At 39.3% G+C, this 19,769-nt stretch overlaps 1 protein-coding gene across 2 annotated transcripts in view; it reads right to left on the reverse strand.

Annotated features, from left to right (window-relative positions):
• LOC134541171 (xanthine dehydrogenase-like) overlaps positions 1 to 19,769 on the reverse strand; it is a 296,422-nt gene that overhangs the window by 74,236 nt on the left and 202,417 nt on the right. For both annotated transcript variants that reach the window (XM_063384402.1, XM_063384401.1), the window contains exon 21: positions 14,037 to 14,182. In XM_063384402.1, coding sequence (XP_063240472.1) covers positions 14,037 to 14,182 — 146 coding nt within the window. The remainder of the gene's footprint in view (positions 1 to 14,036; positions 14,183 to 19,769) is intronic.

Here is a 19,769-nt window from a genome sequence, read left to right on the forward strand (position 1 = left end):
ACGCAATATCGTGAAGACGACACGCCTCGTCTAGTGCATTCACACCACGATCACCTCTTGCTAGTCTCTCGGCTAGTCTCGTGCCAGGTCCACAGAAATTGTAGCCCGGAAGATGTGCCTCGAATGGTAGCTTATTTATAACAGAATTAACTAAGCCTGAACCTCTCTTCCGTCTCATACAAGACATATCAAGACACTGAGTGGTTTCACTATAAGGATGACTATTTTATAGTGTTTAGGTTTAGTATTAAGAATGGAGGTTGTTCAACAACAGCTCGCTTTACCAATTTCACTAATTGATGATGATGTGTTTAGTAAAACTGAAGAACGTCATGGATCTCTGTTACCAAATACCATACGGTGTATAGTGTCAGGTCCTTCGAATTCTGGCAAAACTTGTCTTATTCTTTCACTTCTAGAACACCCCAATGGGATACGTTTTGAGAATGTGTATTTATATAGCAAGTCCCTAGAACAACCAAAATATCAACGTTTAGCCCATGTGCTGGAAAATGTCGGGGGAGTGAAATTTTTTAAATTTCGAGAAAATGCTGATGTTTTAGACCCCAGTCAAGCCCTCCCCAACTCTGTGCTAATCTTCGATGATGTTGCTTGTGATAAACAAAGCATTGTTCAAAAGTATTATTCTATGGGGCGACACCACAAGATCGACTGTTTCTACTTGGTACAAACTTATACCCAAACCCGAAAGCAATTAGTGCGAGATAATTGTAATCTAATAATTTTGTTTAAAATGGACGATCTTAATCTAAAACATGTGTTTTCCGACCATGTCGGTACAGATATGAGCTTTGAGAGATTTAAAACTCTTTGCGGTCACTGTTGGAACAGTCCTAATGAGCATGGTTTCATTGTGATAGCTAAAGATTTTCCTCTACATAAAGGGCGTTACAGATGTGGTTTTGATCAGTTTATTGTGATAGGTTCATGAATCATGATGTCAAAGTTCGGTGGTGGTGGACTTAAACGATCGCACGACTCATGCATGACGTTTACTCGTGAAGGGGACTGCGACTTAAGCTGGAAACATTTGAAGAGAGTTGGTGATCCTAAACAAGATGGTGATGCTGCTAATAAGAAGTATGTTGACGCAGTAAGCGGGGCTTTTACACATGCTTTGCATTCGATGACTGATGGTATGACACGACAAGTTACAGATATCAACAGATCACTTACTGTAACAAGAGATGTGCAAGTGGGGATTATGGAGTTCTTGCGCAATATGGAGGCTAAAGAACAGCATTTAATTGCTCAATTAAATGAAAGTCTTTCAGCTGTGTCGACAAAGTTGGGTGATATGTGCACCTCGTTGGAGAGCAGGTTAGATTTATTCGCACAAACATTTATAGAGGAACTATTTTGATGCACTAAATGCTAACATGGTTGAGATGGTATTGAAAATTAATGCTGGAATTGTACAACAGCTTTCACAAATGAATCGCACTGTTGGTGTTTTGACGATTACTCCTGATGAATATTCTCGCGGTGTGTTGTCTAAGAAACCTTCACCTCCAAAACCAGCACCTGCAAAAACAGCATCTTCAAAACCAGCACCTCCAAAACCAACACCTCCAAAACCAGCACCTCCAAAACCAGCACCTCCAAAACCATCAAGCTCTAGACATGCCTAGATCACTCACGTATTGATGCTAGTTGTATATAAAAGGGTGATATGCTATCGCTAACTCTGCAGTCATGTCTCTTGAGGCTAGTAAGTTGGAGCGCGTCATAGAAAATGTTCGTGCAAAGTATCTACTTGCCAAACGAGCTCGTTTGGAGAGGGATGCAATTAATGAAGAAATATTCAAGTCTGTTAATTCGCGTTTGGATAAACTTGGACCTACTACATCGCTCGCACAGTCTATCGATACTGTGAAGCAGGATTCTGCGGAAGAAGCTACTGTGAAACAATATTTAGAATCAAGCGACAGTGATGACTCGAACGCTATTCCTTTAAAACATCACGGTGTTCCATATGATGATTCTTTAGGTGGAGTGCAGTCTTATTTGCAGAGCTACAACCTTCGCTCTGGTGATGGAACCTATGGTGTATCTAAACGACATAACCGCTGGTTTTTAGGGGACACGGAAGTATTTTTTCACGATAACAATATGATTCGCGTTAAAGATGAACTAATACAACCTGCTCCTGGTTTATTTGAACTTTTATTTCGCAGAGAGCCGCATACGTACTCGGAATCGGCCCTTAAACAATATGGTAATCTACTAGAGCTAACAAATGCTTATTTTAAAAAGAATGATCCTGCAACAAATCTCTATAAAAGCACGTCACATGCGAAATTTGATATCATTAAGCAACTGTTTCCACATATTGGTTCGCAGCAACGAGGAAGTGGATTGTTACATAAAACATTGGATTTAGGTCGTAAACGAGAGTTCATTTATTGGAATGATCCGAATGAGATAGTAGATCGACTCAGGTTGTTAATGGCCTCGCAGGCTTCTGGCCACACCGGACACAATAACGAAATCCTTTCGATACTTGAAGAGTTACAAGAATCAGGATACATTGCAAAATGAGCGACGCACAGCGTGGGATTGCATACGAGCTTCACCGAGGCAAACGTATTATATTTCCTCGCAGAAAGGTTTTAACATATGGACTCCATGATTTACTACAGATTGATTTGGTAGAAATGATACCATACAGTAAAGTGAACAGTGGTTACAAGTACATCCTGACTGCCATAGATGTGTACAGCAAACGTGCTTATGCAGTTCCAGTTAAACAAAAGACAGGTGTGATGGTTACTGCTGCCATGAGAAGTATTTTGAAAGAAGCAGGAAGTTTTAAAAGTATTCAAAGTGATGCGGGAACAGAATTTTATAACTCAACTTTCAGAGCTCTTATGAAAAGAAAAAATATTAATCATTATTCCACTCACAGTGAGATTAAAGCAAGTGTGGTAGAGCGGTTTAATAGATCTCTAAAATCGCTGCTTTTTCGCGAGTTTTCAGCTCAAGGAAATTATAAGTGGCTTAAAATTTTACCACAAGTTCTACGTGTCTACAATAACAGATTCCACCGCACCATTGGCATGGCTCCGAATCAAGTGAAGGATGACTCTTTGCTACAAAGTGTTTACAAATATGTAAAGACAATTGACCCTAGAAAACCTAAGGCTCGTGTGGGGGATCATGTACGCGTGTCACGAAACAAGAAAGTTTTTGAAAAGGGGTTTACACCGAATTGGTCTCACGAAGTGTTTAAAGTAACAGCTATGAGGTCCAGCTTTCCGCGTGTGTATAACTTGAGTGATATGGATGGAAATGAAATACAAGGTGTTTTTTATGCTTCAGAAATTCAAATTACAAAATACCCCGATACATACTTGGTAAATAAAATTCATCGAAAGCGTGGTGAAATATTACAGGTGTCTTGGAAGGGGTTTCCCGATACCGTGAGGACATGGGTAAAGAGAAAGGATATGGGAGTTTAAGATTACATATACACATTTTATTTTACCTTATTGCTTGTTCTCAATCGAAGCATATTCTATGGAATCGTTTGTGTGGGCTGTTGTTGAGATTCTATTCCTGCAATGTATTTATAATGTGTGGACTACTTCCTGAACACGACCCAGCACTCTGCAGCTTGGGATCAACAAGCTGTGACGTCAGCCCGCGCTGGGCGCCTCATTGGAATGTGTAGCGCGACATCGGGGTTGCATGTCATCTTTCCGTCAAGACCAGGTCAACTATAGTCTTCATTCTGTCTCTGACAATTCCATAATGAACATGGCTGCTTTTGAGGAAATGCGCGATTGCATTGAATATGCGCTTCATGCTTGCATCGGCATGAATATAGATGCGATAGTACACCATCTAGAGGTCTCCGCGATCAATTTGTTCGCTGCATTTCCAGAGGAATACGAGTTTCTAACATACCTTTACAACGGTATTATAGCATGCTTTGAAGCTGTAATAGAGGCTCAAGAGCAAGTGGAGCCAGATGATGGAGTGGACAGCGGCTTGGGAGAGAGTGACGGTGAAGCATAATGCTTGCGCCCTTGTTAAACATGGAAAATAGGCTTCTCGGGGAAACTCGCCATGTATAAAAAAAAGGAGTTAACGCATCTAATGCTGTACCTCCTGAGACATAGTCTCTAAGGTGATGTGGAAAGCAGCATACCACTATAAATTCAAACACAAGTTTTTATTTTTTTTTTTTTTTTCAGCTTACACTCCAGAGAATCTTCCGCCACGTCGAGATGAAGAGAATGAGACTACACATCATAGTTATAAATTCACTATCACTAAATAATAATAATGAGCTTACACTATTATTAAATGCATTACAGGAAAGCTAACACTAAAGTATGCCTATAAGAAAAAATTTCTTATGCCTGCTTCTGATGCATATAAAGGAACACATATCATGATCATTCAATATGGTGCACTCTGTGCATGTAAGGGAACAATCTTTTCGGTGCACTCTGTGCATGTATTGGAACGAGTCCTTGGGTGTATCATGTGCTTCCAAGATGGTGGGGCTGTTGAATCCAAGATGGCGGAGAATTGTTTAAAGGTTGTAATATTTTTTTAAATTTAAATATCGCGCCCTCTGGTAGCAACACTTGTTACTAAATATATCGATTAGCATTCGACCTATCGAATGGTGCTGCGCCCTGGCAGCTGAAATATGAAATAAAAGTAAATATATCGATTAGCATTCAAACTATCGAATGGTGCTGCGCCCTGGCAGCTGAAATATGAAATAAAAGTAAATATATCGATTAGCATTCGACCTATCGAATGGTGCTGCGCCCTGGCAGCTGAAATATGAAATAAAGATGGCGACGGTGGCACACTCTGGTAGCCAACTTGAGAATCAAGATGGCGGCGCCTCTGGCAACTAATTTTTGAATTTAGCGCCCTCTGGTAGCAACACTTGTTACTAAATATATCGATTAGCATTCGACCTATCGAATGGTGCTGCGCCCTGGCAGCTGAAATATGAAATAAAAGTAAATATATCGATTAGCATTCGACCTATCGAATGGTGCTGCGCCCTGGCAGCTGAAATATGAAATAAAGTTGGCGACTGTGGCACACTCTGGTAGCCAACTTGAGAATCAAGATGGCGGCGCCTCTGGCAACTAATTTTTGAATTTGCCGCGCGATACTAGCGACATCTACCAGCCAACTTGAGAACCAAGATGGCGGCGCCTCTGGCAACTAATTTTTTGAATTTAGCGCCATCTGGTAGTCTGTGCTGGAATTAAAGATGGCGGCTGTATAATAATTTTTAATTTCAAATGTGGCGCCTTAGGTATGCATTAAGGAAGGCAAAAACACCCTCCCCCCATTTATCATAAACTTGCCGTCAGTACATAGCATATATAGATTATTTATTCCACCATATTCCAATTGGTCTCGTGGTCTAGTGGTCAAGGCGTTTGCCTCGTAACCACGACATCCTGGACGTTTTCACGTCCCATGGATCAAATCCCAGCCTCGGCACTGAAAATATTTTAGTTAAAATAAAATAATACCTGCTGCTACCTGGTGGCGACCAACAGAACTATATGATGTCACACAAGATGGCGGCCTCCAGCAGCCGAAACAAGATGGCGACCAGGAAAATCAAGATGGCGGCCTCCAGCAGTCGAAACAAGATGGCGGCCAGAAGAAATCAAGATGGCGGCCTCCAGCAGACGAAACAAGATGGCGGCCAGAAGAAATCAAGATGGCGGCCTCCAGCAGACGACACAGAATCATGACGTCATGATTCGAAGTTGGTGGAAATTTCTAGAAATACAAAATGGCGGATTTGCGAATTTGCGATTTGCGGATTTGTGAATTTGCGATTTGCGGATTTGCGGATTTGCGGATTTGCGGATTTGCGGATTTGCGAATTTGCGGATTTGCGGATTTGCGGATTTGCGGATTTGCGGATTAGCCACTGGATTAGCGGATAAGCCACTGGATTAGCGCATAAAAAACTGGATTTGCACATAAAAAACCATAAAAAATGCGTAAAAAACCATAAAAAATGGGATAATCCCCGGATTACCCCGCTCCCCCCTCGTCTATGTTCCAGAGTCGGCACGCTCTCCCTACTCAGAACTACATGCATAAAGTACTTTTGCATGAGATGTAACTCTCACCACTGAGTGGTGCTATTGTAATCAGTTAGAGTCATGTAGTCTCGTAGCCATGTAGCCTCGTGTCCTGGAAGCTTCGTAGTCCTGTAGCCTCGCAGTCTCGTAACCTTGTGTTCTGGAAGCTTCGTAAACATGATGCATTGAAACCTCGTAGACCTGTAGCTACGTAACAAAGTATCCATGGAATCATATAACATAATGCTGTTGGAGCAGTGGGAGCAAAAGAGAAAATGCTGACGAAGACAGATGTGATAATTGGAGCCTTGTAGATGTGTAGCTTCGTAGTCAAGTAGCCTTGTACTATTATAACATAATGCTGCTGTAGCAGTTGGAGCAAAAGAGAAAATTCAGCCGAAGACAGATGCCGTAATTGGAGCCATGTAGACTTGTAGCTTCATAGTCAAGTAGCCTTGTACTATTATAACATAATCGAGGTGCAGATCGAAGAGATGCTGGCGGGCGGAGTTGGAGTCAAAGAGAAAATTCAGACGAAGACAGATGCCGCAATTGGAGCCATGTAGACTTGTAGCTTCGTAGTCAAGTAGCCTTGTACTATTATAACATAATGCTGCTGAAGTAGTTGGAGCTTTGTACGCTTGAAGGTAGTTGGAGGAGTCTTGTACACTCGTAGAATTGTAGTCTCATAGTCTCTTAGAGTCGTAGCATTCTAACCAAATATCATTGGAGCTGATAAACCAAAAGGCCGTTGGAGACGATGACTGTTGGAGGCAATGACTGTTGGAGCCAATGACTGTTGGAGTCAATGACTGTTGGAGTCGATGGCTAATGGAAATATAAACTGTTGGATTCATAGACTGTTGGAGAGATTATATCCTAACTTATCATTGAAGATCGTATCCTACCAAGTTGAATGAACGAGAATATGCGCCTCCTTTTCGTTAAATGAGCTTTCGTTTTATAGAATTTCCGTCCAAACGTGCTTCGTTTTCATTAAATGCTTGTCCTGCGCGAACGAGGCGTAGTCATTGTGTGTACATTACATATATATTGCGTACATTGCGTACATTGGGTGTACTTTGTGTAAATTGCGTGTACTCTGCGTGTTCTGTGTGTCAATTGCGTGAATATTACGTGTTCGTTCCGTTTCCTGTGTGTACTGTGTGTACGTTCCGTTTCCTGTGTGTACTGTGTGTACGTTCCGTTTCCTGTGTGTACTGTGTGTACGTTCCGTTCCCTGTGTGTACTGTGTGTACGTTCCGTTTCCTGTGTGTACTGTGTACGTTCCGTTTCCTGTGTGTACTGTGTGTACGTTCCGTTTCCTGTGTGTACTGTGTGTACGTTCCGTTTCCTGTGTGTGTACTGTGTAATCATTACATTTATTGCGTGTAAATTGCATGTATTGCGTGTACATTGCGTGTTGGAGCTGTTGGAGCATTTGGAGCTTTATACACTTGAAGGTAGTTGGAGGAGTCTTGTACACTCGTAGAATTGTAGCCTCATGGTCTCTTAGACTCGTAGCATTCTAGCCAAATATCATTGGAGCTGATGAAGAAAAAGGCCGTTGGTGTCAATGACTGTTGGAGTCACTAGACTGATAGAATCAATAGACTGATGGAACCAATGAATATTGGAGCCAATGAATATTGGAGCCAATGACAAATGTGCGGCCTTTTCGATTATGGTGCTGCCTTTTTCGTTGTCGGTGCTTCCAAATGTGCTGCCTTTTCGTTGTCGGTGCTTCCAAGTGTGCTTCCTTTTTTTTGATGGTGCTTCTATTTTTTTAATGTTGTTTTGACTCTAGTATTATAATAAATTGTTTATGATTTGACTAGCGTATTATTCCATCCGGTGCATGTATATAAGCGAGTCCTAGACAGCAGGACGCTCAGTATGTTTCTGACGACGGCGGTGTAAGGATCACCTAGTTTGTTTCTTCTGGTGCATAAGTCGTGTCAATTAGCTGTTCTTGAGACCTCGATGGCATCTTTACCGTCTTTAACGTCGAACTCGATGGAGGTTGTACCGTCGACTACGGGAACCTTGACGACAGCTACGAAGGAGAAGGAGCAGATCCCGTTGGCAACGACGACGTCAACACTGGAGGAGATTTCAACAGATGTGATACCGCCAAAAGAAGAGACTTTAATGCCGGTAGTGCTGACTGTACAGGAAACCTCGACGAACGCTGTTTCGCCCTCAATGGAGACTTCAATGGATGGCGAATCGTCAACAACTAACGAACATCGATGTCGTTACTGTGACAAGATTTTCTCAAACGTCAGCAATGCTCGACGACACGAGAGGAGCGAATGTGCCAAGAACCTATATCGTAAAATGTTTGGCTGTATTAAGTGTCGCAAGCAATTTACAAGAAAAGATAATATGAAAACGCACATGAAGGCATGCAAAGGTCCTGCTGTGCGGCAGAAAGTAAAGGTTTCGTCGCAACAACGCTGCATCGATGCGCATAAGAGTATGCCTGGAAATGGTACTACTGTTGCAACGCCTGTATCTGGATCAGGTCTGACAGGCTCGTCTTCATCACCACGGTATCCTTGCAGCTACTGTGATACGACGTTCGCATTTTCCCATGATGCACGAAGACATGAGCGGAGCAAATGCACGAAGAATCCTTCTCGCATGAAGTTTCGCTGTGATGAGTGTCATGAATGGTTTACTCGAATTGATAATTTGCGACGACATGTGAAAAACTGTAAAGGTGAAGTCCGTGTGCCTACTGCTGAACTACCTGCAGAAATTTCGACTCCTCGGTTTAGGTTGAAGGCTCGTGAGCGTACAAGCAAGAAAACCGATGTGCAGCAACCGATTGGTATGGCGTGTGAACAGGAAAATAAACCTAAGACTGTGTTCGGAGCATTACAAGTGAACGATAATGGCTTCTACTTGGCGCAGTCTGCATTTCGTGGAACATTGAAGGACTACTATTATCTAAATACGTTCGGTGAGTCGAAGGACATTTGTACTTTTCTTCATGATATCAGACAGGACATAATCAATCAGCTTACTGATGACGTAGCAACAAAAGGTCCATTAAAATATAACTTGTGGTTGGACTGTCTATATGGAAAGCCATGTCCGTTAGATGACAAAGTGAAGAAGTGTGCATTCAAGACATCGGCTGCAGTAATTTACAGTTCTAACGATGTGAAGCAAACTGTTAAAAACGGTATCCAGAAACTCTGTCAAGAAGAGGAGGACTATGTCTGTAAAGGTTCTGGCTGGACTCTGTCTAGTATAAACCGATTGGAGCTAAGAATTAGTCATTTCACACCGCTGCAGGGCTAAATATTTAAAAGATTGATGGCTTTCGCAAGTGATCCTGTAGTAGAATAGAAATTATGTAATAAATATTATGTTTGTAAAAGAACTTGCTGTGTTTAATTCCTCGAACCTGTTACTATTATGTTAAATTGATGTTATATTTAATTTTTTGCATCATCCTAGATCGAACCAAGTAACTATTCGATAGGTAAATTAATGATTGATTGATTTAATGAATTTTGGAATTTTTCCCGAATTTCTAGCTAAATAATTACGGATTTCCAAGATGGCGGCCAAATGACAAGATGGCGGGTGTCACAGCAATAATAAATGATTACTGCACTCTAGCGGGTAAGAATTCAACTAACATGACGTCAGCGCACTCTCGCCGACGATACAATGATGATGGCTTCCAGCATCGAAGACAAGATGGCGGACATGACGTCATACTAGGTGACGATATATATGCTTTGAAAAAAAGTGGTGGGAGTCAGTCTGCTAGCACCCACCATTGAGGAAGGAGCCTGTCGCCATTTTTAATTTTTTTTGCCCTCACTGGGTTCGAACCGAGGACTCTGACCTCCGTGTCGTAAAAGTACAATTTTTTATAAATAATTTATTTAAATTTTATTATTTAAATTTTTTTATATATTTTAAAAAAAATTTCGTTGAAATCGGATAATAAATAAAAAAGTTAAAGATGGCGGTCGTAACGGAAATTGCAACGGTGACGTCATCATCCAATATGGCGGAAAACACATCACCGGAATTTTCTAGAACACAATGACGTAATCCAAAATGGCGGATCCAAAATGGCGGATCCAAAATGGCCGCCGAGGTCAAGGTCAAGGTCAAAGGTCAAGGTCACATCCTGATAGAGGCTTAACTGAGGCTTGAGTTAAGGATTCTTAAGCCTCTATCAGGACATTTCTAGCCGTTGGGATTTTTGAGGAATAAAACGGGAAATTTTCCCTCGAAACGGGAATTTTTCCCTCGAAAACGGGAAATTTTTTCTTAAAACGGGAATTTTTGAGTCATTTTGAGTCATTTTTGAGGAATTTTGAGGAATTTTTGCCGCCGTGACGTCACAATCCAAGATGGCGGACACCGGCACCGGCACCACACCCAGAACCCGTGTCCCCGGAAATACTTTCCTATACTACTAATAAGCATATGCACATTTGCGTACTTGTTGAAGTAACAATAAAAGTAGCTGTACTGAATGCCGTTGTTAATTGTGCCGCATACGGAACAGTGTTTCCGGTGTATTTGATTGATATAATATTACGTGAGCCTTTTAATGCCATATAAGCCTGCCGGGTTAGTCAGTTGCCACTGCACAGGGACCAGTTTCCCGTGATGCACCTTGCGTCGTGGAGCGAGACTAGCGGCTATGATGGCAAGCAGAGCGATGACCTCGTGTGTTATGTAGCCACTGTATCGCGCGTATGGAGTTTTGAACCAATGAAAGCTGGTTATAGCATGTAAGTTTGTTATCTACACTACTTTTATAAAGAAGTGTTTGTTTGTATTCAGGCGGTAATCTCTTAACTACTTATACGATTCTGACAATTATTTCACTAATAGGAAGCTACATTATATCTGAGTCCTACAGGCTACGTTTTAATTTTAAAAATATCATTGAAAAATTTATAATAAAAAATTAAATATCACTAAAATAATATACCATAGATATATGTATATAATAAGGACATGCATATCAGGAATAAATTAAGTTACACCAAAGAGATATGGAAGTGTGGATATAAAATTGTGTGGATTTAACTCATATTTGCTATTTTTTATTTGTTCTTATATTACCATGAATTAAAAAAAAAACTAAGCGTGGACCTGTATTCAAAATCAAGCACTAAAGCATACGATTTAAAAGCACATATATGTTTTTATTTTATTTTTATGTAGTCATTTTTGTATGTAGCCTATTTTTCATTGTATGAATATTTTGTTGCATGCTGCACAAGCATCTTGTAATTCACTCTCATAATTTTTTTTTTCATAATGTGCCTATAGAAGTAAAACTTAACCTCACTTTTATATTTTCATTTGAAAAACCAATTGAACACGGCTGGTGAACGCCGTGAGCTGCAGCGAGGCCGTAACCGTAGCGGTGCATACCTCCAACATACGCACGTGTGGCAACATAATCCTCGCGCATGTGCAGTTGGAGGTATGTGCCGCTACGGTTACCCTCGCTGCAGCTCACTGCGTGCACCAGCCGCAGGGAGTCCTCTGCAATTGTATTAACAATTTACGTTCAAGTATTTTTTCAAATGTAATTATATAGGTGAGGTTATGTTAGCATATATGTGTATGTATATATATATATGTTTGTGCTCGTAAAACTCGAAAAGTAGTCGTTCAATTGACTTGAAATTTTGACACACTGTTGCATTTCAATACGCGAGTGTTATGGAAGCAATTTTAAAGACGTATTCAAGTCATAAAATGATGAACAATATAATTGAAGCAACAATTATGATTGGACCTCATTAAGGGTAAGACTTACTACTTCCACGAACGAATACCACTCACTCCAACCGACAAAGCGTTCGAGTTCAAACGGCTTCAATTTCCCATACGCCTTGCGTTCGCTATGACTATCAATAAAGTGCAAGTGCAATCTCTGCAAGTGTGCGGTTTGAATTTAGAAAACGAATGCTATTCTCAGGGCAATTATACTCGTATACTTAAGAGTCGGTAAACAATCTTATCTTTATGTTTATGCAGAAAACGGATATACAAATATTGTAGTCCATCCACTAGATTTAAAATAAAAGTTAATTTTATGTAAAAAAAATTCTTCAATTTCTTTTATTCCACGACATAGTCACCGCAACGCAAAGCAGTGTATTAAATTGAATGATGTGTTTTCTCGGTGAATCTATGTTCTCTAGAATACTTTGATTCATTTTCCTATTCATTTTATTTCAGACCGAGACACAGCGAAGCGTGGACTAGTTGCATGCATAATGTGTTAAAAAACCTCCAGTTCCCGAAACATCGCAACTGTTTTGTCACAGGAACACTTCTGTGCTCGTCAGTGGTGCCGTCGCTGTGTTGTCCATAATACCTCATGTCCATGTGTTTGCTGTGTTTTCCAGGTTTGTTGTCTGTCTGCATTAACTGTTCTTGTCGAAACTGTCTCGTCGTCGCTATCCCAACGTGTTCGTCTGAGCTTTTATTTTTCATGACTAAATTCCGTCCACGGAATATTTGTGCTCTCTGATATTTTAAGTTTGAATGTGTTCGCCTGTGATTTCGTCGTTGTGTTGTTCCTATTATCTGTATAGGCTCGTAGTTAGGTCCATTTGTTCGACATTAGCTGACCATGGGTTTCTATTTTCATATTTATTCATTATTTTGCAGTCTTAAATTTTTATCCATGTCGAAAGTGAAAATATTCTAATGCGTATGTCCAAATAATTGTATTAAATATAAATTTCCTAATGCATAAATCATTTAAAGAACTTAAAATACCGTATATTGAGTCGAAAAAAAATCAAGCGGGTTGAGTCATTAAATATTTTAATAGAGACTTGTGAATTTATAGATATCGATACTAATGTTGAACACCTTTAAGTGTAAAATAAGTCATTTTATACGCTTAAATATTTTTAATCAATGTTACTTACTATATTTAACTTTTTTTTCTTAAAGGAAATAAACTTATTATTTTATTTGAAGTTCTTAGTTCAATGCTGGAAAAGATGACCACCACATCGCCAGAAAAATTAATTTATTATCAACACTAGATACAAGGATTCCGTAGACGATTACTTATTGGCTGAGTAACGAAGTGAACAACTAAAACAGAGTATACCATAAGGATATTATTGCAACACATAGCACCCACGATACTCGCTAATGAGTTACTCCTATAAAGAATCCAAAAATGTTCGCACCTTGGAGACAAGCCCATAATCAGAACAGTTCCAAACATAGTAGTAGTTCAAAGATTTTATTGTTTAAGTGATAAATATCTAGTAGATATTACTTATTATTTCAATGACTATTAAAATATCATTATTTTACTAGTTATCTTTTAACATTTTTGCGAATTGATGTTTAAGGTTTTTTATGAAATCGAGTTAATTAAATTGTTGTATATGTGGGTAAATTTTTATCAAGTAAGTTATACTTCTCGCAGTTAAATGGTGATTTGTTCTAAAAATCGTCATGAATAAAGAAAGTTACGTATACGAACAGCAGTTCATGGAAAAATTTCTTATCGCCTTTTCGGTAATTTATATGTAACTTGATAGCTTGATAGCTAGACACTATTTGTGGTTAAGAAGCAACATCTACCAGTACTTTAGTGGTGAATATTATTATATTAAATGTTCTAAGTGTCTCAAAATTTTATTAAGACCTTTATTACGTCCATCATAAGGCCATACACTGTGCGTCTTACAGATTCCCAAGACTTATAGGCGGTGTTCTTTACGTACACCTCATGATAAGTGTATGGGCTTATTGTTTAGGCTGCTCTTGAATAATGTACTTGCATTAACAAGCTAACGTGCGTACCAAAACATCAAATTGTCATGTTGCTTACTAGTACCAGCGTGTAAGAAGTGCTGAAGAGACTGCTGACATGTTAAGATGTTTACGAGCTCCACGCACCTGTTGAAGATGTCAACTTCACGTTTCCTCTGTTGAAAATGGGCTCTCTGTACGCACTCCTGCCAGCACCTCCGCAATGTGCAGTTTTCTAATTCCATGGTGTAATGCGTAATATCTCCGTCTTGAAGAAGATTCATAAACGCTATCTACAAGAGAAAGCAATATTATTTTAAAAGAAATTAATATTAAAGTAAACAACTGTAACAGAAACACTTTGCAGTATCTAAATAAATGTCGATTAATTACTTATATTAGTTAGTAATTAGTGATTTTGTATGCTGTGTTTTTTGTTTTAGTTCGAATAAATTCACTAATTTTAAAACCTGTGATAAAATTTTATAATATAGCTATTACATCACTATGCTTTTGCATATATTTTTCAACAAAGCATTTGATTAGTTAAAATTAAGTGTTGCTTCAATTTTATCTTCAATAGGCTCAAAAAATTTAAATTTAATAATTCTTACCAAATCATACTAAAGTACAATGGCGCCAGTTTATTACGATTAAGTAAATTTATTTTACAAACACAGATATTATAAATAGTAAAATATTTCATCCGAGATTTTACTTTAATTTTTTTATAGTCACATCTTTTGGAAGTTTCGTTGGGCACAACATATGTGGTATTCGTCAACCAAATCTATGAATTGAAAAACAAAACAGGTTAAAGACGGTAATAAATTTTCCTTGTACATAATGACATATTTCTTGAGCAGTTTCTTAAACTTATACGTTCACACATATAAAGTAACAAGAATAAATTGTAGAAAAGTTAGTTCAAAATTGTTTCTCCAAAACCCTTTAAAAAAGGATAATATTAAATAACTTAGTTTTTGAGTTTTATTTAAACAATTATGACTGAAAACCTATCTTTCTTTTCAACAAATTAAAACAGTTTAGTAGTATGCAAATGCCAGTCCGGGACTGGCTTCTGGCTTGATGATGGCAGATTGTCGATGCCATCTTGGATTGTGACGTCTCAGTGGCCATCTTGGATGATCTCGTCCTTTGACCTTGACTTTTTAACTTGACCCCAGCGGCCATCTTGCCTCCGCCATTTAGAATTCTAGATCTGCCATGTCGTTTTCTAGAACTTTTCGCCATTTTGAATCTTACCATTTTGTTTTCTAGAACTTTCTATAATTTGAATTATGCAGTCACTGTTGTAATTTTCGTAATGACCGCTCTCTGTATAATCCATAATTATTATTACAAATTAGGAAAAAAATTATAAATTATAAAAAGATTATTATTTAATTTTTATAAAATATAATTTTCAAAACAATAATAGTTTATTAAAATGAAATAAATATGGTTGAAAGTCATGAAAGAAGCTTTAATTCCTCTACTACCAGCCTCTAGTAAGCCGATGATGACATTCTGACCACCATCTTGAAAATTCGTATTTATTAATGAATTATTTCGCGAAAAATTCCAAATATCATTGAAAAATCACTCATTAAATTTGTGATTGAATCTGTGGATTTCTGTCCTAGTTTCATCCTTGTTCAATGAAAAAAAGGTAACTTAATTAAAAATACCACAAAAGTAAAAGGTTTGAGAAATTTAACATCCCAAATTTATAAAACAACTTATTACTTAAATTATACACTACTATAAAAATGCATTAAGCAATTTATTATATAGTTAGATTACTTAAGCAAATCCAGTTAAACATTTATTTACACATTTAATTTTGTGCAGGTCAAGACACATTATAGCTGTAAGGCCCGATTTTTTATTTTTTGGGTAGTAGATGCAGAAATCGAGGCATGCTAATGACTTTAAAAATTTGCTTTTTTTTGTATTTGAAGAAGTGTAGAATGTATGTAATAAATTTTTTGTTTGTAAAAGAGTTTGTGGTGTTTTATTTATTGAACCTGTAATTTTTGGTGGTATTTTTAATTTTTTTTGCATTCACCAAGGTTCGAATAAAATATAGGAATCCATTCATTCAATGAGTGAATTAATAAGTAATTTCATTGATGTTTTATGGAATTTTTCCAGAATTTTTACATCAATTATTACGAATTTTCGAGATGGTGGTCAAATATATATTCATAGGTTCACTATAGGCTGGTAGTAGTAAATGAACTTCAGCTTCTTTTGGGTCTTCAACCATATTATTACTTACATTTATGGAAATTAATATTTTTCCATAACATATTTTTTCCCATTGATTAAGTATCGAGCTAAGGGTGGATTACAATAAATCAATTAATAATTTGCTATTTTTTGATAGATTTTAGATTTTTCCCCATATTTTTAGCTTAAAAATTCCGAATTTTCAATATGGTGTACAATATGGTGGACATTCTGGCAATAAATGATTACTGCAATATAGAGGATAAAAGTTAAACTGATTTCGGCAGCAACATCCTATAGCAGACGAAAACAAGTTAGCGGCCTCCAGAAGACGAAAACAAGATGGCGGACATAATGACATACTAGCTGGCGGCATATTTATATAAACACACACACACTGGCATTAGTGGTGGGACGTCAGTCTGTCTTTAGCTTCCGTGGTGAAAGGATCGATCGCAATTATTATTTTTACCCTCATGGGTTTGAACCTAGAACACCATGATGTAAGAACATTTTAAACATAATTTTTAATTAATATTTGATTAATTAATTTTTTTATAAGTTTTAAATTTGTCCAATTATTCCGGATGATATTTTTGGATTTTCAGGATGGCGGCCATAATGAAAATTGCAATTGTGACATCATAAATCGAAATAATGGTCAGTTATAGGTAAACAAAAGGGAGGAATTCAAAATTGTGGAAAATTCTAGAAAACAAAATGGCGATTGTGAAATTCGAATTGGCAGAATCTAAGATGGCGGATCCATGATTTGCACCGGGGTCAAATTCAAAGGTCATGGTTAAGGTCAAATGTGAAGGTCATCCAATATGACCACTGTGACATCACAATCAAAGATGGTGTTGACAATCCTCCATCCACACCCAACAGCCGGTCCCCATACTGACATTTACATACTACCCAGGTAAATGTTGTTTGTGGATATATATGATACAGTGAAAAAAGGTTTCTCCACTCTGATCATCCCTACGATGTGAAACGGTAAGGTTTGTGAAACTTGGAAACTAATGCTATGTTTGTGCCTCATTAATAGTACACTTTCTTATTAAAGAATAGAATATTCCGGTTATCAACAGAAGCATACCGCTAACTCTAGTTTCAAATATTAAATGTGTAACATGGAATAAACAAATCCAGCCATTAGTTCTAGAAAACAACAGTATGGTTGAAGAGGCTTTCACGTGTTATGTAGGACATCGTTTAAGAATTAGACACCAAATAGGTACACTCCTTTCCAGAGCTGTTAGCTCGTCAAGTGTTCTTGGTGGTCTACCGTACCTCATACATAGGGGGTTAAAGTAGCATTGCAGACTCAGGATGAACTATGTTTACAGGGCATTTTAATAAACAACATAGTGTTACGAATGTGACATTGGCCGGGACACATGCCAGGTGCAGAGCTGGCTGGCGACTGCCGCAATATGATATGTGCCGCGCGCGCCTGGAAGATAACAAGGATTGTCGCTTTCCCCCCTCCTTCCACCCACTCACCTGCACGGGGCCCTGCCTTGACACGTAACTGACACCGGACAGCTGGGAGTTGCGTGAGCCGCCGACACGTGTTTTCGAGAGATTTCTGCCGTCGGGACGGCTCGCGAATACGCGACAGGCCCCGGCCGCTCTCGTGAGTTCTGGAATTTCGCTGGGGCCTATATATATACCCGAGGACGCCAGTCTGAGTCAGTCTGAGTCTGAGTGAGTTCGGAGTGTTCAGTCGGGAGTTCTCCCGCGGCGGAGTTTCCGGGCGATAGTGCCGCGGGTGCGGCAGAGTGGCGAAGTCCTTGGACGAAGGTTCCAGGGCAAGGGGTGAGAGAGTTCAGTGGAGTCGGGAGATTTCCCGCGGTGGACTTTCCGGGCGATAGAGTCGCGGGTGCGGCAGAGTCCCGAGTGAAGTTGCGAGCGAGGAATCGAGCGGATCCTCGGCGAAGAAAGTGTGTCGGCGGCGGTGGAGTGCGGCGACGGAGTCCCGCGGCGGAGACCCACGAGGGGTGTTGCGGCGAGAGTTGCGCCAGAGATGCGGCCCAGCGAGGTGTGCGGAACGAGTGACTGGGAAATAGACATTTCTTTAAGTGTAGCTAATTATTTGCCATCTTAGAAGATTATTTGTAAGTGACGTAAGTAGTGGAAATAAATAAAACTGTGTGTGAAATAAAATCTTTAATTGGGCTATCCATTACGAACCCGCGGTAAATCGTAAGATTTTTGGTGTCAGAAGTGGGATAGCCCTAATTAAAAGGTTTAGGATTCAGTTGAGAAATAGAATTTAGTTTTTCGAGAATAAAGTTAGTGTTTAGAATTTTAGTGAATTTAGAATTTCTAGAGTTAGTTTGAGTAAACTGTAGTCAGTGTTAATTTTGAATGTAAGAGAGTTAGAGTTTGATTAATTAGAAGTTTAGTCAAGGTCATTCATAATTAATAACAGAAATAGAAATACACGATTATTTTTATTATTTTATTTGTAAAAGCTTTAGAGCGAGATGGCTGCTGAAGAGGTTAGTGTAGAAGATATCAGGGAGATAAGGGTTGCCCTGGAAGAAATGTTAGCCAGTATGAAGAACGATACGAAGAATGAAATGAAGAGTGGCAAGGAAGAAATGATAAATGAAATTAAGAACCGCCAAGAAGAGATGAAGAACACTGTGAAGACCGAAATCGAAGACATCAAGAAAAACCAAGAAGAGATGAGAAACGAAATAGTTGCTGCACATGAAGAAATGAAGAAGATGGATGAAACCAGCATCTATTTGGAAGGCAAAGTGCAGTGTTTGAAGCAGCATCTTGCAGATCAAAAGCAACAGCTAGCCGAACTTAAAGAAATGGTGGCACAAGAGCTAGCTCAGCTCAAGCAGACCACCGAACAGCATGTAGCTGCTGTAACTGAAGAGTGCCGTCGGATGATTAAGGAAACTGCATCGGCTACGAAAAGGAGCAGTTATTCTGGAGATTTGAAGGTGGAAGGCGCAAACTGTCACCCAAAATTCGAGCCACCCACTTTTGATGGCCAATCGTCATGGGCTGCTTACAGGCGACAGTTTGAAGCAGCTGCTGAAATGAATGGCTGGCACGATGAAGAAAAGGCTACGGCACTCGTCTTGGCCCGGCGAGGATCTCCACTAGATCTGCTGCAGACCATACCAGTTCCAGACCAGAAAGAATATGGGGTATTACTAGAGGACCTTGAGTTAAGGTATGGTGACCGACACATGGGCGAGGTGTACAAAACAGCCCTGAAGACACGTCAACAGAGATCTTCGGAAACCATCCCAAGAGTTCAAAGTCGACATCGAGCGACTCGTGCACCTCGCCTACCCAGAAGCACCAACAGAGTTCCATCAACTGCTAGCCACCAGTGCTTTTATAGACGGGCTTAGAGATGTGGAGGTTCAGCAAACTCTTCGGTTGGCCCGCCACAAAACCATTCGCGATACTCTTGTTCATGCCCTGGAAATCGAAGGTGCCTGCATTGCCTCAAGAAACATGAGTATCAGAGCGAGACAGGCCGGGATAGAACCTTACCAACAAGCGAATAGCCACTCAGATACTAATGAAGAGATTATACTTGGAAGAAGCTGTTGAATGTATCTCAGTTTCAGAAAACAAGGGGAAGACAGCGGTGCTTCGTCT

The sequence above is a fragment of the Bacillus rossius genome, chromosome 18 (assembly GCF_032445375.1).
Source record: "Bacillus rossius redtenbacheri isolate Brsri chromosome 18, Brsri_v3, whole genome shotgun sequence".
NCBI lineage: Eukaryota > Metazoa > Arthropoda > Insecta > Phasmatodea > Bacillidae > Bacillus > Bacillus rossius.